Below are 16,911 nucleotides of genomic sequence, written 5' to 3'. Positions count from 1 at the left end.
TTCGCCGAAAAAGCCTCTGAACCACACTGAAGGAGTTGGGCTGATTTCGCAATTACTTGATTCAGGAAAACCTGCTCGCTGCATATGATTAATGAGGGAAATTGTCTGCTTTCAGAAGGTGGGGGACGCGTCTCGCAAAGTTAGAAGCTGTCACGGCATTATGATCTATCGCGCCTCCAATATTTATATTATACCCCCGTCGAAGCCAGCAGCAATACACGTCTACATCGCTCAAGTTGACCGGCCACAGAAAATGCTAATTTTCTCCGTTCAGGATTCGAGGTCAAGTTCAATGCCCAGAGAGGTTCTGCGTGAATCTGCGATGAAGCCTCTCTTCAGTTCGTCCGCATTCGTCTCCGTGCTACTGGCTACAACCATTTGGCTGAGTTTGAGTAGTATCTCTCTGTCTGCCAAATAGTATTCAGCAGTTCATCTAATAGCTAGTCAACTAAGCTCATATTTCAACCCGAAGAATATACTAATATCGCTTTAGTGGGACACAGTTCGTAATATAATACATAACCCGCTCGTCAAAATGAATTCTCGACTGCTACTAAAACCAGAATTCAAATAAGAGTATCAGCTGCGTTGTGGGGCGCCAGCGGGTTAAAATGCTCCTCGGCTCAAGAAGCGCTCGCTCAATTTTCGTAATTTTCCTGCAGCCTGTGTTGTTGACCGCACAAAAGCTCGATTTCGTGGACAGATAAGTCGCATGGTCGAGGCATGCGAGTTTGCTGAAAATTACTCTCGGTAGAACAATACTCTGGTCATCGCCGCTTTTCTTAGATGATCAAAACTGATTAAAGTCTATTACCGTCTCTCCGGAGCCCATAGTTTCGGTTTCGAACGAAATCTCCGAAACGAAAGTTTGACATGAAAAGAGCAAAAAACAACGGGAAAACAAAACTATGCTTTGCAAGTTTATGTGCACCGGCTACACGTAACCATCTCAGTTCAGATACCTATAAAATTTGGCATTAAACAAAAGAACATCTGTTAAATTGAATGCGCCGCTTGTTCAGGCAGCCCGGCCGAGCCGACGCGACCTGGACTCAGCCGCCATGTTTGTTTGGTGGAGGCGCCCCCTATAGGTCGCTGGAGTCGCGAATAAGGGGGGTTGTCCGGTTTCTTGGGTTTTTGCCGTTGACTTTGCCTGGTAACCTTGGGCTGCTCCGCTGCACCTGGGCCGCTCGGTAGGGGAGACTTGCACGGAGCGGCTGACTCCGCTGAAGAGGCGGCCGACTTCGATGCCGGCGTCGAGCCGGTTGCTTCAGCGGATGCCGCCAGCCCGTCTGTCAGCTGAACGACGTCGTCGATCTGTGCCGCTTTTCCGTTGTCTTCCTTGACATCGCACTCTCCTTCCGTCACTTCCGGATGCTCGCCTGAATCCCGCGACGTATGATCGGCGTCGAGCGGCGGCAGTGGCTCCGTGAAGGCAAGCTGCATTGGCTCGTCACCGTCGTCCAGAAGTACGTCTTCGGGGGCCGTGTTAATTTGGACCCTGGCTTTGGCCGCGTATGTCGGCACGAGCTCAATCTCGACATGGCCAGATCCACGACACCTGCGGCACCAAGGAGCCTGGCACTGCCTCCGCATGTGCTCCAGCTGGTTGCAGCGGAGACACAGCGGCGGTCGGCCAGGCATTGAGAGCAACACCGGGTGATGGAGGCCTGATGAGGAGGGTGTATCTCAAAACGTCCCATTCGCATTTGAACCTTGCACATTTCGACCCATTCTCATTTGGTCCTTCTCGTTTGAACGTTCTCTTAAGATCCGAATCGTGTTTTTCGCAACTAGACCCATTCTCATTTCGCCCGTTCGCGCTACGACCGAATGGCACTAGTTCGGCATGCTTCTAACGTCGTTATGCCTTCGCGTGTTTGTTGATGAGCCTTACCTTGCTTGGGCCCCCAACATACCATCAGAGATATGCTATGTCTAGAGGCACGCACTGAGAATCGTGCATTGACGCCTGCTTCCCTTCTTCCAAGCAAATGAGAGAAAAAAAAGCGATGAACATTTAATTTGGAAACTTTGTTTGAACAGATATAGCATGCATAATAGCAGTGGTTCTCAACCATTGACGTTTCGCGGACCCCCTGTAGAAAGGCAGATATGATGGAGGACCCCGTTTGGGGTGAGGGGAATAGAAAGGTATAAGTTATCATGATAATGATTTAATAAATGGATATAACTAATTGCTACTGTGAAGTAGACTTATCTCATTGACATACACACGAGAGTGCTCTCTCGAAAATTGGAACGTTTCTTATCAACGTGAAGAAAGACATCTAATATTGTCGTGCCTGACTGATGAGACACGGCTTCACAGAACCCTAGGATGCCTTCGCAGACCCCCTTTTGAGAACCACTGCATTATAGAAGTGGTGGTGTTGTCCCAAGTCGAGAGACCTCAAACAACGTGACATTTCGGAATATGATCTGGCTGCGATAAATAGTTGGTCTGTTTTATTGTCAGCTAGTAGCTTTTCACGACGATCTCGACGGCACTACTAAAATCCTTAGCAGAGAGAGTATGCCTGCTGCGTGGCACCCACACACACACACATGCACACACACACAAACAAATTGTATCAATGTATTTATTAATATTACCCTAAAGACAATTTTGGTATAGAAAAAGTCAAGTGCGACGGGTCGAAGCGAGATATTTTTGAGAATGGCTGTTTTGAAAAGGGCCAGGTGAAAAGGGCGAAACGAGAACGGGCCCAAATGAGGAGGGTTGGAATGCGAAAGAAGAAAAAGAAGAAAATTAGGCGTTTAAAGGCACAGCGGCAACTAAGGCCATAGTGTGCCAAACACAAGGTAAGTTAAAAGTAATACTGAAAAGACCTATAGTACGTAGTTCCATCTTAAAACTATGGAATATGAATGATTAAAACCTTACAAGATACAGGCCTATTAAGGCCTCCAGAAATTTTAACCGATGCTCCACTAACCAGAGGCACTCTAAAGGAATTTCATTTACGCAAGGAAGTATGGAAAATGTGCCGACGATACAAGATCGCCGGCTTTCTGCCACCACTAATCTTCAGGTAAACGTAATAGAAAAGAAAACAAACTAAATTTCATAGCCGATGTAGGATGCCAATGCTATCTAAAAACTTAAAAACTTGACGGTGCGGCACAAGAGGTTCGTCACCCAATAATAATGCCGGGTGGAACGGGACGCGATTCCGGAAAAAGGTAGAGAAAAAAGTGGTGCGTTCGTGATTGTACTTAGGACATACGATAAGAATATGCAGGACACGCAAAGACTCGTTACAGTGTTCACATTTCGGAGCTGCCTCTGCCCGTAGGAGTTACCCATGCGTGAGATGGGTGTGTCCCAGTCTCAGACGACAGAGCACAACCTCAAAGAAGCGCTCCCTGTGTCGGCAACTTGCCCATTCCCGCAGGGTAGGTTTCACACAATGAAGCTTGTTGTGTATTTCCGTGTCCCATTCTAACTGCCACTTTTTCTGGATTGCTCTATTAAGACTGTGTTTGTAATCAGTGTACGGAATGTCCTTGATATCCACTTGCCTCTCAATGCACGTACTGGCAGCTCTATCAGCATCCTCATTTTCCTGAATACCGACGTGACTAGGCACCCAACAGAAATTGTTGTGTAATTCTGATTTTGCTGCAGTGTGCACAATGTTCCGGAGCCTAGTAGCGAAGGTATTTTTTGGTACTTCCAAAGAAGCAAGTGCCTTTAAAGCGCTGAGAGAGTCAGAGTAGATAACAGAATGTCTGGATCAGGGGCGGATCCAGACCTCCATTTTAGGGGGGGGGGGGGGGGCGGTTCCTCGGTGTAAAACGGCGGGGGGGGGGGGGAGTGTTCATGTTTTTTGTGGAGTTATCGTTTTTACTAAACTCTGATAACATAATATAGATCTTGAGAGCTTTTGTATCTGTTTACCTGTCGGGGATGAACTCTTTGTATTAAAACCTTTCGGGTGACCACGCTAGAGGTGAGTATCTAAAAAAATTGTGGTGGCACTATCCTTTCAGAACACCATAACGCAAGGAATTTTGTAGTTCATAGGAAACGGGATTACTCCATTGGCGTGGCAGCGCGCTAGAAATAGAAAAAGAAGTTTAACTACTGGGGATGAATGTTTGGTGCTATAGCGGCTGTGACAATTGCAGACAGCGTAACTTGATGGCTCAGATGTCCCCGGCGGGGCTACAACTTTTGGGCTCCTTTTGCTTGAATTTTTATATATTCTTGTTACTTTCGCAGAGCATGTACGGAGAGCCAACCTTTGCCGAACGTTATACGGAGGAAGCTCATGCAGCTAATGACAATGCGAAAACCGTTTTAATCTAAAGCTCGGCTGTTCTTTGAGATTAAGCTTGGCATAGTAGATAGAACTTTATATTCAGTGCCAAAATGCAGAACGTGGTTTTAAAACATACTTTTCATTGTCGCCGGTTGCTTCAATGGAGCGAGTACGTTGGAAACAAGCGACAAAAATGGCCCGGCGGCTTCGACGCTGCCCGCGGCGTCAAAACACTGTTGACGCAGCGAGCGAAACGAACGCTGCCAGGCAAGTTCGTCGGTTGTTCGCCGTATATTTGAAATGTCCAGAGTGCAGCACATGTGGCATTGCCAACCCAAGCTCGCGTGTTTTCACGTGTTCTGGATGCAACTCGAGGGAACGAAAGCGAATAATTGTTGCAGATTTTTGAAAGCATGTTGCAGTTCGGCAACTATAACTTTTAAACTTAGACCAGACTTAAGACCAGCAATGGATTCTTCCAGATTATATTCAATTGCACTTCGTCTGGATATTTTCTGTATGAAAGGAACACTTACTTGTTTCTGGGTAGTTAGCTCATTCGTCAGGGTCGAGAGGACAGGTGCAGAGATATGATGGGACAGAGCGGTTGTCCGGTCGGCGAATCTCAACTGGGCTAAAGACCGATCACGACTGCAGCATGGATGTTTGGGAGTCGGTGTTCACTCGAACGGGCACAGGCACTGGCTATTTAATTTAGTCGCATCTTTGAAAGAGCTCGTTTTCCCCAAGCCCCTAGGTAGGGAATTCGAGGCCGCAGTTGCAAACCAGCAAGCCCCGCCCTCTGTTCCGTTCGACACACACATATTCGCTCCTGCAGAGCCGCGCGAAAGCTCTGCCGTCAATCCACAGAAGCCGCGTTTAACTCGAAAAGTAGAGATGGCGCCAAGGGGAGGCAAGGGGTAGCGGGCGCCTTTCCTAAAATATGTCCCGCCACCCTAAGTTGAAACGGCATTGTATACAAATAAATGCCTACGCCGTCGGCTTGAGGACCCCGTGTAAGCAGCCTCCAGCCTTTAGAGTGCTCGTACCGTTTATCTTTCTTTTATTAGCTTCCCGCCACGAGAAGTCGTACCGCAGGCACTATGAAGCCCATTAGAGGAAACATTTCCCCCTTCTGCCGCTCGTCGGCTTCTTTCTGTATTCCGCGCTGCGGCGCTGATCCTCAGTGAGGGATGGAGGCGAGGACGAAAGCGGCCTTATGTTTAAGCCAAGGTCGTGGGGAAGTCCGGAGCGTCTTCAGGAGGAGCTCAGACCCGGACTACACTGTACCCAGAGCATTTGCTTCCTCTCTCAGTTGAAAAGAAAAGCAATTGGTCACCTGGTTGTACAAGCTGCATCGCCCCCCTCCCCCCTGGAACGTCTCCTCCTGGTACGTCCCCTCCGCACTTCCCTTGGTAATGAGCACACCGTGCCAATAAGATACCTTTAGTGAGCCCGTGGGCGACAGCATCTCAAAGCAAGCCAAAGAATACATGCCAAAAGACAAGCCCAGAACCAGAAGAAACCATCAAACGAAAAGTGATGAAAAGGCGGCCGCTAGAGAGGAAGGATAATCCGCTGTGTATAGGATCGTACCCTTGAGAAAGGCTGCTTGGCGTCTGCGTTTGGGAGCTTTCAGGGCACAATTTTTTCGCAGACAACCTCAAAAGAGAGAGAGGGAGACAGAGAGAGAGAGAGAGAAAAAAGGGGACTAGATATGTTGAAGGTATTTTCCCCCCGTGCTCGACGTGCTGGCCTTGTTTGGAAGTGTGCCTGCAGTCGAGGACCCTGATATTTGGTGCGCCTCCCCACCGCCTCTCCACTTCGAAACTCCTGGCGCCGTCCTTGTCGGGAAGACGTACCGTGACCTTGACGGAGATAAACCTCACTTTGGAAGCGCCCAGCAGGCGCGTCCACCCACCGCTGTTTTAATCTTTTGTCCCTCGCGTCGATTGCTTACGTTTTTTTCTTCGAGCTGACAAAGAACCCGGGGGGGGGGTTGCTTGGCGAGGCGTTTGGGGGGGGGGGGAGGGCGATCGCCCCCACCGCCCCCCCCCCCCCTTGGATCCGCCACTGGCCTGGATAGCGTTTTCTATAATGAATTCAACAGCTAAAATTAAAGCATATAATTTTGCAGTAAATATTGAGGCTCTGGCATCAAGACGCCTAACAACCTTCCATGTCTCGCTTATAACAGCACAACTAACAGCACAATCACTCTTAGTACCATCTGTGAAGAAACTCCTATAGTCACTGTACGTATAAGCAACCTAGGAAAACTCCTGCTGCAGGGCAGCAACAGGAGTTTGCCGCTTATTATATTTGATCAGAGTAAAATTGATTATGGGTGCTACGCACTCCCAAGGAGCCACTGCCAGTGGAAGTTGGGCAACTAGGCTGAAACTGTCAAGGTTGTAAGCCTGTGAATATGTTTTAATTCTCTGCGTAAAAGGGGGTACGACAGATGGCTTGTTCTGGAATGTAGTTTCATAACGAGAATCCTGAATTGCTTCCTGGATCGGATGAGAAGGGACAGAGCGAATTCTTAATGCATACTGGAAGCCTAAATAAAACCGTCTTTTTCAAGTGAATATTCATTACTCTCAGCATATAGGCTAGGAATAGGGGACGTCCGAAAAGCACCAGTGGAAAGCCTCAGACCTTGATGGTGGATCCGGTCCAACACCTGAAGGGTAGATTGACGTGCGGATCCATACACTACAGATCCATAATCCAATTTTGAAAGAACCAAGCAGCGATAGAGACGAAGGAGGCATTCCCGATCGCTACCCCAAGACTTGTGTGAAAGGAGGTTCATTGACCTTGAGCAGTTCTGTTTCAGGTAAAGTACATGACTACGGAAATTCAACTTTTTATCAAATATCACTCCTAGAAACTTGTGTTCATTACGTACAGGAATTGCCTGTTCGTAATGAACAGGTCAGACTAGGCTCTAGGATCATGCCCCTACGTGATGAAAAGTTGACACATACTGACTTCTCTGGTGAAAAACTAAACCCATTGGCATCAGCCCACCTCATCAGACTATTAACTCCTAGCTGAAGTTGTCTCTCGCAGACCGAAATGTTACACGAACAGCAAGAGATCTGCAAGTCATCCACGTAAAGGGAATAGGAAAGTGATTGTGGGATAGACTTTGCAATAAAGTTCATTTTTATTAAAAATAGTGTTACGCTAAGAACACCACCTTGTGGAACTCCATTCTTTTGGACAAAACTACGAGAGAAGGTTGTACCAAGCTTGACATGAAAGTATCTGTCTTCCAAAAAGCTTTTGATGAGTGAGAGCATTCGGCCACGAATTCCGTAAGAGACAAGATCGTTCAAAATTCCATACCTCCATGTTGTGTCATAAGCCTTCTCTATATCAAAAAAGACAGAAAGACAATGCTGTCTATTAACAAAAGCCTCACGAATAGTTTTCTCAAGTCGGACGAGGTGGTTCACCGTTGATCTGTGAGCACGGAAACCGCACTGAAACTTGTCGAGGAGGTTATTTTCCTCTAATAAATGGACCAATCTTGAGTTTACCATTCGTTCAAAGGTTTTCCCTAAGGAACTTGTGAGGGCTATGGGCCGGTAACTTGAGGGTAATGATGGATCTTTTCCTTGCTTGAGGAGCGGGATAATCTCAGCTCTTTTCCAAGAATCTGGGAAGACCCCTTCTCTCCAGATCTGGTTAAAAAAAGCTTAAAAGCGCCTGCAGGGTATTGGAATGCAAATGCTTGAGCACACAGTAGTGAATTCGATCTGGTCCCGGGGACGTATTTTTACTTTTATTTAATGCTGCCTGTAACTCTCGAAAAGTAAAAGGTCTATTATAGGGTTCTCGTAGTCCTCCAGAGCAATTTATTCTCTTCTTCTCTATAACACTTTTATGCTTTAAAAATGCAGCCGAGTAATGCGATGAACCTGATACAGATGCGAAGTGCTCCCCTAGAATATTGGCCTGCTGCTTAAGACTGGGCAGTACACCACCTGGCAGTACAAAAAGCGGTATGGAGAAGGCTCGATAATCCCCATTCATCTTGTGCACTTTTTCCCAGACAACTTTTACACTGGTGTGACTATTAACGGAGGAGGTGTATTTATTCCATGTAATCTTTTTTGATTGACGACGGACATATCGAGCCTTCGCCCAAGCCTGTTTGAAGGCTAAAACATTTGGAGGGGTCGGGTACCGGCGTAGCACATCCCATGAACATTTTTGTTTTTTTCGAGTCTCACTGCACTCCTTAGTCCACCAAGGTTTTGGCTTAGCAGGAAGGCGTGTAGAAGACTGCGGAATAGCTTTATGAGCTGCCTCAATTGTAGAGGCAATAAGGCATTTGCAGGCATCATTTCCATCCAAGCCAACTAAAGTTTCAGGGTTAATCTCAGATGAACTTTCAAACATGGCCCAGTTTGCCTGGTCTACTTCCCAGCGTGGTGAACGTGTCATGAGAGAGGATGAAGGAGCAGTGCACTTTAAAATAATGGGGAAATGGTCGCTACCATATGGGTGAGGATGCACATGCCATGAGAAGTTAGGGAAAAGTGTGGCAGTCCCAATAGAGAGATCAATGCATGATGAAGAAAGGTGTTGACAGCTAAAAAAGGTAGGCTCACCAGTGTTAAAAAGACAGAAGTGTTCGAGAGTATAACACACTCAATAATTTTTCCTCGAATGTCATGACGTGTACGCCCCCATAGAGGGTAGTGACAATTAAAATCGCCCATCAAAAGGAATGACTCAGGAAGCTGGTCTAAAAACGAATTAAAATCTGAGGATTTCAAAGTAAAGGATGGTGGTAGATACAAAGAGCACACTGTGAGAGCTTTGTGAAGACAGCCACTGCTTCCAGTGAGATAGACAGTGGGACCTGTACGCAGGGCACTTCTCTCGGGAGAACCACCGCAACTCCTCCAGAAGAACTGACAGAGCACGGACGATCTTTCGGAATACCTGGTACCGTCTGAGGAAGTTGGTATGGCTGGAATTTAAATGAGTCTCCTGTAAGCAAAGCACACGTGGCTTGTGTTCCTCCAGCAAAAACTCCACATCCGCCAGGTTACGTAGGAGCCCTCGACAGTTCCACTGCATTAGCACTGAAACCATTATTAAGATATGAAATTAAGAGCACACGGATGAACAGTGAAAAAAAGTCATCCCTTTGGAGGGATCACAGGTTTTTTAGTTTTTTGCTTGGTTTTCGGATTCTTCCGCTCCATCTCCTCCTGGTCAGACTCAGGGGTAGATGGGGAGGTGGATAGGGCAGGAGCACCGCTCTCCTGAGCTCCGCAAGCAGGCTTGCCTGCCGGCTTGGGAGGGTCGGAGCTGCGAGATCCTAACCTGCGGCCACGACCAGAACCTGACGGGAGGGTGGCAGATGTACTGGGGAGGGATTCAACCCCGTTCATCTTCTCCACCTCCTTCTGTGTTACAGAAGCTGCATGAGGGCCATGCAGCTCCTTGGTTGCAAGCGGTCTCTCCAGGGAGTGAGGCCGAGGGCCTCGCTTTTTCTCCCTGGTAAGAGACCGTGCAGACTGTACAGGCGCAGTAGGCGCTGGCCTGTCTTGGGATGTGGGAGCAGCCCGCGAACCCTCTCCGCGAAGAGAGGGAGCCTGCTGCCCCTGGGTAGGCTTTGGGGCCCTGAGGGCGGCAGCCAGGTCTTGGAGCAAAACCTGGGTTGCCCTCGACTCCATACGCGGCGCAGGCCCCCGGCGCGCCACGTCGGCATACGAGCCATGTGCAAGGAATGACCAGCGTTTCTTGGCCTCAAGGTATGTAATGTTCTCTTTAGCCTTTAAACTCAGTATCTCCTTTTCCTGCTTCCACAGGGGACAGGCACGGGAGTACGCTGCATGGGTGCCTTTGCAGTTGGAGCAGCACACAGTGCTTTCACAGACGTCTGCGACATGTTCGTTGCTGCCACACTTGGCGCAGATCTCTCTTCCACGGCAGCTCCTGGACCCATGCCCGAACCTTTGGCACCTGAAACACCTTTGGGGGTTCGGCACATAAGGACGGACACGGCAGTTCAGATAGCCTGCCTTTACTGTCGCTGGGAGACAATGCCGTTCAAAAGAAGGAATAAGATGTTTTGAGGGTATCTCCTGACCCTCGCGGCGAAGTATAATCCGCTTTACTGTAATGACACCCGAGTTTTGTAGGCCTTCAAGGATCTCATCCTCACTTACATCTAGCAGGTCCTCTTCGGAGATGACACCACGCACAGTGTTCAACGTCCTGTGCGGTGTTACCGTGACTGAGGTCTCGACGATGCTGTTCATCTTCTGAATGGCCACACTTTGCTCTTGAGTGGTGACCTCAACAAGAAGGTCCCCAGAATGTAACTTTTTTGCTTGGTAGGAGTGTCCGATCAAATGCTCAAGAACCTTGGCAACAATGAACGGAGACAGCTTGGCGGCAGGGCGTTGATTGTCTTCAGAGTGAACTACAAAAAACTTAACAAAGTGTTCTGTTTCTGGTGCTTTGGCGATGACTTGTTCCGGACAGGGCCGTTTGGATGCCTGCCTGGAACCGGGTTTAGAGAGAGAGGGAGCCATAAGAGGCGGAAAGTGTTCAGAACCTGTGGTGTGCCGCCCACGACGGAGCCCAACAAGGGAATAGTTAACGGACCATAAAAAAGGGCTTTGCTGGAACCGTTAGACTATTAGCACTGCCCAGGTACTATAACCAAGTGTGGTTTTGGACGAGGAGTCTGTCGCCACCCAAGGTTAGCCCTTGCCGCCAAAGGAAATGAAAAAGGAAAGAAGAGAAATGAGAAGAGTGAAAAGAAGGAGAAGACAAAGGTAAAAGAAGGGAGGGGATAGTAGAAGTGGCGACTGACTGAATCATCCTGGTCGGGCCAAGCCAGGACATTCGTCTACGGGAAGCGGGGGCCGAAGTGGTGTATTGCCTCACCCGGGGGGCCCCGAAGGGTCAAAACCTACCCCGGGTTCGACTCAACCACCAGGATGCCTTTTTCCCCGGACACGGAAAAGCCACGCACAGCCAGACGTGGGCGGGCGAACCCGCATGACTCGGGGTCCGTGGAGACGCCACTCTCCAAACACTTGCTTTCACAGGTGCCCCCTGCGGGGGGAATGCGAAAGACGAAACGGGAAAGGGCCAAATGCGACAGGTCCAAGAGAGATCTTTTTGAGAATGGTTGTTTTGAGAAGGGCCAAGTGAGAAGGTCGAAACGAGAACGGGCTCAAATGGTAACCACGCGATGAGGAGGGTTTTCCTTGTTGACCCCCTCACAGAGAACGAGGGTGACGCTTCTCGTTGTGCTGTGCACCTCATATGCGCCGTTCGGTGCACGCCATTTCTCCCGCGTAGAACGCTTCAACCTGCCAAGAGAGGCAAGAGCGCCTTCGACCTCGCTGTCAGTCACGAAGGTAGGCATCCAATGTACTCGCAGCGTCACCTCCGTCTGGTTGGGGTCGATTATGATGCACCTTCTTCCCTTCACGGTGAGCTCCCTGAATGCAGCGAGGCGCTCCTTCGCCTCGGCGGTGTCGAGTGTGCAAATCAGCACGTGGTTGTACTGAAAGGTTCCCAGCCCCACCACGTTCTTCATACCCACGGTCTCCTCCAGCGCCTCAGCGAAGTCCTGGGTCCTGTACGGCCTCCCGCGCAGGTCACCGTGTAGAAACACCGTCGTCTCCAGCCGCTTTCCATGTGGGAGTTGGGGCAGCTGCATCCTGTAGCCGTCGTCAGAGGATTCCGCTAAATCCTGTCCGGTCGGCGCCGCCGACGCCGGCGCTCCGTTTGACATTGCTCCTGGCGTGAGGGATCGGGAGCTCCGGAGAAACACGTTCACTCTCGACAAACGCGCAAGCGTCTGTCGAGAGTGGACGTGGTATATTCCGATTTGCCGGAATATTGTCACGAATTAAGGCGGCAAGAAAGCGAAAATTGAACTGAAAACTCGACAAACGCGCAAGCGTCTGTCGAGAGTGGACGTGGTATATTCCGATTTGTCGGAATATTGTCACGAATTAAGGCGGCGAGAAAGCGAAAATTTAACTGAAAATAAAGGTTTAGTGGGCGAACTTGTGCCAACAAAATAACTAACGAAAAAGCGTTGAGGGAGCAGAGAAGCAGGCGGCGACTTGGCGGCGAAACAGAAAGCGCGAGCGAGACTTGGGACTGTCTCGACAAGGTCGTGGGCAGCTGCTTATCTACCGTGCGTCACTATCTCGAAAGTTCGGCAAAGAAGGTTCGAGCGTCACGCGCTCGAGGCGAGGATGAACTGGCACTTTCGAGAATAACAAAGCAGAGGGAAAGTTACGTCTGCTGCAAGAATGACCGGGAATCTTCTAGAAGACCGTGACCAAGCGCTGCCTTCTCGGCTCTGCGGGCGGCATTATCCCCCTTTTAAAAGTGCATCGCCCCGATGCAAAACGAAAGGAAAACGAAAATGGCTAAAACAATTACGGCGAAACAAAACAAACATGCAGTGTCACAATCCTAACGCGCGTAGAACGGCTTGAGTCGAACTACGTGGACGACTTCGGGTCGTGGCTGGCGGCGTCCTGATGGGCGAGTTCCATCGGAAAACACCTCGTAGTTCAAGTCCCCAAGGCAGCGGATGACCTTGTAGAGTCCGAAGTAGCGTTTTAACAGTTTCTCGCTGAGGCCCCGGCGGCGAATGGGCCTCCACAGCCATACCCTGTCTCCGGGCTGGAACTCCACGTCGCGGCGGCGAAGGTTGTACCGGCCAGCGTCCACACGTTGCTGGTCCTTTATTCGAAGACGGGCTAGCTGGCGTACTTCTTCTGCTCGTTGGGTGACCAGCTGGGCGTCGTCAGTGCCGTCGTCCGTCGGGTCGTGCGGCAGCATGGCGTCGAGCATCGTCGTCACCTTTCTGCCGTGCACCAGCTGAAATGGTGTAATGCCGGTAGTTTCTTGAATCGCCCTTGTTGTACGCAAACGTGACGTAGGCAACACTTCATCCCACGTCTTGTGTTCCACGTCCACGTACATCGAAATCATGTCGGCGATGGTCTTGTTTAGTCGCTCCGTCAGTCCGTTGGTCTGCGGGTGGTATGCCATGGTCCGGCGGTGGTCGGTGTGGCTCAGGCGGAGTATCTCTTGTGTCAGTTGCGCCATGAACGAGGATCCTCGGTTCGTAATCAGGACTTGGGGATCGCCGTGTCGGAGGACGATAGACTCCACGAAGAACTTGGCTACTTCCACGGCGGTCCCCGACGGGAGTGCTTTTGTCTCGGCGTACCTGGTGAGATAATCAGTTGCCACGATTATCCACCGGTTTCCCTGCGTCGGCGGTGGGAAAGGTCCGAGAAGATCCATTCCAACCTGCTGGAATCGTTCAGTCGGGGGCGCGATCGGTTGAAGGAGACCTGCCGGCTTCGTCGGTGGTTTCTTGCGTCGCTGGCATTCGTGGCACGAACGGACGTAGAGGTGGACAGTCTTCGGGAGCTTGGGCCAGTAGTATTTTTCTTGGATCCGTGCAAGAGTCCTACTGTAGCCAAGGTGACCAGATGTTGGGTCGTCGTGGCAGGCTTGAAAGATCTCTCCTCGAAGACTAGCAGGAATGACCAGGAGCCACGTCGAGTTGTTGTCCCCGAAGTTCTCTGTATAGAGGAGACCTCTCCGGACGGCGAATCTTGGCAGGTCACGCGTGAAGGCTCGGGAAATCGTACCCCCTCGTCCCTCCAAGTGGTCGATCAGTGCACGCAACTCAGGATCGTCCCGCTGGAGCGCTGCCATGCCGTGAAGGCTCACCACGCCAAGAAAGTGGTCGTCGTCGTCGTCGTCGTCGTCTTTGGCACATCCGGTAGCTGACTCGACAGGGGCTCTGGTCAGGCAGTCGGCGTCGCTGTGTTTTCGGCCTGACTTGTAGACCACGGTCACGTCGTACTCTTGCAGTCGTAGGCTCCACCGAGCGAGGCGTCCCGATGGGTCCTTCAGGCTCGCTAACCAACACAGCGAATGGTGGTCGGTGACCACCAGAAAAGGAGTCCCGTACAAGTATGGGTGGAATTTCGTGATGGCCCAGACGACGGCCAGACATTCCTTCTCGGTCGTCGAGTAATTGCGTTCCGCATTCGACAGCGTCCGGCTAGCGTAAGCGATCACGCGCTCCCCACCGTCTTGTCGTTGGACCAGTACCGCTCCGAGTCCTGTATTACTGGCATCCGTGTGAACCTCCGTTTTGGCTGATTGGTCGAAGTGGCCGAGAATCGGTGGTGACTGGAGCCGTCGCTTTAGTTCGTCTAATGCCTGTTGTTGTTCTCCACCCCATTCGAAGTTCACGGCGTCTTTCGTAAGGTGCGTTAGCGGCGCAGAAAGCTTGGCGAAATCCTGAACGAATCGCCGGTAGTATGCGCAAAGTCCAAGGAATCTTCGGACGGCCGTTTTGTCGGTGGGCGGTGGAAAGGCCGCTACGGCGCGAGTCTTCTCAGGGTCAGGACTTACACCTTCGTTGCTCACAACGTGGCCCAGGAACTTCAGTTCGCCGTAGGCAAACCGGCACTTCGTCGGCTTGAGGGTGGGCCCTGCGGTCCTGATTGCCTCTAAAACGGCCCGAAGGCGTCGCAAATGCTCGTCGAAGTTGGTCGAGAATACCACGACGTCGTCGAGGTAAACGAGACAGCTCTGCCACTTGAGGCCTGCCAGGACGGTGTCCATGACAGGTTGGAACGTTGCCGGCGCCGTGCACAGTCCGAAGGGCATCACCTTGAACTAAAACAGTCCGTCCGGCGTGACGAAGGCAGTCTTTTCTCGGTCCCGTTCGTCGACTTCGATCTGCCAGTAGCCACTCTTAAGGTCCATCGACGAAAAGTATCGGGGTGGCGCAACCGGTCCAGCGTGTCGTCGATGCGGGGGAGCGGATACACGTCTTTCTTGGTGACCGCGTTGAGCCGCCGGTAGTCAACGCAGAATCGAAGCGTTCCGTCTTTCTTCTTTACAAGCACGACTGGAGAGGCCCATGGGCTGCTCGAAGGCTGAATGCTGTCGTCGTTGAGCATCTCCTGTACTTGTTCATGAATGGCCTCTCGTTCCTATGAAGAGACCCGGTACGGCGGCCGATGCACAGGGAGCGCGTCCTCGTCGGCAATGATGCGGTGTTTCGCAACTGTTGTCTGGCGCACCCTCGACGTCGTCGCAAAGCAGTCGTCGAACTCGGCGAGGAGGTCTCCAAGCTGTCGTCATTCCGTGGCGCTGAGCTTGCGGGTCGGCGCGTGTACAGAGTCGTAGCACGTCTTCAACGTAGCTTGTCACGCTTTCGTTGGGGGCTTGTGTCCGGGTCTGGAGCAGGTCATCCGCATTCTGTCGCCGGTATTGGTTCGAGAAGGTTTGCTTCATCTCGGTGGCGCAGATATCCCACGAAGTGGGCGAAGCCTCGTGGTTTTCGAACCAGTGCCTCGCGGTGCCTTCCAGCGAGAAGTAGAGGTTCTGGTGGCGTTGCTCGGCGTTCCATCCGTTGTGGCGGGCCACGCGCTCATAGTGAAGGATCCAGTCCTCGATGTCTTCGTAGGTTTCGCCATGAAAAGGTGCCGGCGATCGGGGGGCGACGGGCAAGACAACGACGGAAAGAGCGGTCATCGTCGCGGTCTTCTTTGGTTTCTGCGGCAGGGGTCCGAGTTCAGGAGCTTGCCCTTGAAGACGGCGGCTGTCACGATGCTCTGTGTCTTCAACGGAAGGCCGTCGGGAAATGGGGCTTGCTGACCGAGTTTTTGTAGGGGTACGCTGCACGGGTTTTCTACCCCGCACCTCCACCAAAAATGTCACGAATTAAAGCGACGCGAAGGCGAACGGTGAACTGAAAAGCAGTGTGTCGAACCGAAAAAAATACGGGTTCGGTTACGGTTCAGGTTCAGGTAAATTTATTTTGTTCCGGTTCAGTTCCTGTTCGATTAATTCGATCCGCGAACCGGTTCGCGAACCGGTTCTGGCGCTGAACCGGTTCGCGAACTGGTTCGGAAATTATAAATGACAAATTGCAACATCAAAATAAATTACAAATAAAACATCTGAAATCAGCACATACGAAACGGGATACATCGTAGTGTAAGGCTCAGGGATTTCTACCAGGAATGGTTTCTTTATGTACACTCAAAGGTTACCTCACCGACGTTTACGAATTTGGACTTCATCTAATTGGGTCCGACACAGTAGCCGTAAAATCCGCGACCTCCTTACAAACCCACTTACAAGTAGAACTCGCTAACTATCCCGCCACCTCGGCGTGTAAGCAATTGAAGGAACAGTGGGGAGAAAATACAGCTTTCTTTATTTGAACTAGCCTTCGGTAACTCAAATTAGACCCTTAAAGACGTTTTCATTAAACAAGATACGGAATATGAAAAACACTTCACCGAACGCAACGCCAGAAGGACGTAATAGGATAAATATTAAAATAGAAGAGTTCGCTGTCTAACAAATATGTTAGCTTCTAAGTGCCTATACGAAACCGGATGCATTATTATCAAACTCCACAGCCTTTTTTTTTTCTCATTCCGATGGAAGCAAGCTTCAAGAACTCGCACGTTCTAGAAACGTGTTATGAAATGAGCACACAGCAGCATTTAGGATTTACGAGATTGTAGGAAAATGAAATACCGTGACGCAATTTTCTTTTTCT

The 16,911-nt window shown here is 50.5% G+C and overlaps 1 protein-coding gene across 1 annotated transcript in view; it reads right to left on the bottom strand.

The window, feature by feature from the left end:
- LOC120836937 overlaps nt 1-12,075 on the bottom strand; it is a 52,806-nt gene extending 40,731 nt beyond the window's left edge. Inside the window, exons 1-3 of the mRNA XM_042292875.1 lie at nt 11,521-12,075; nt 1,920-1,932; nt 1,182-1,670 (exon numbers count right to left, since the gene is read on the bottom strand). Of these exons, the coding sequence (XP_042148809.1) occupies nt 1,182-1,670; nt 1,920-1,932; nt 11,521-12,075 (1,057 nt within the window). The remainder of the gene's footprint in view (nt 1-1,181; nt 1,671-1,919; nt 1,933-11,520) is intronic.
- Between the last annotated feature and the right edge of the window lie 4,836 nt (nt 12,076-16,911).

Source organism: Ixodes scapularis, unplaced genomic scaffold (genome assembly GCF_016920785.2).
Source record: "Ixodes scapularis isolate PalLabHiFi unplaced genomic scaffold, ASM1692078v2 PGA_scaffold3__209_contigs__length_174095766, whole genome shotgun sequence".
Lineage (NCBI taxonomy): Eukaryota > Metazoa > Arthropoda > Arachnida > Ixodida > Ixodidae > Ixodes > Ixodes scapularis.
This window is presented reverse-complemented; position numbering and strand designations above follow the sequence as displayed.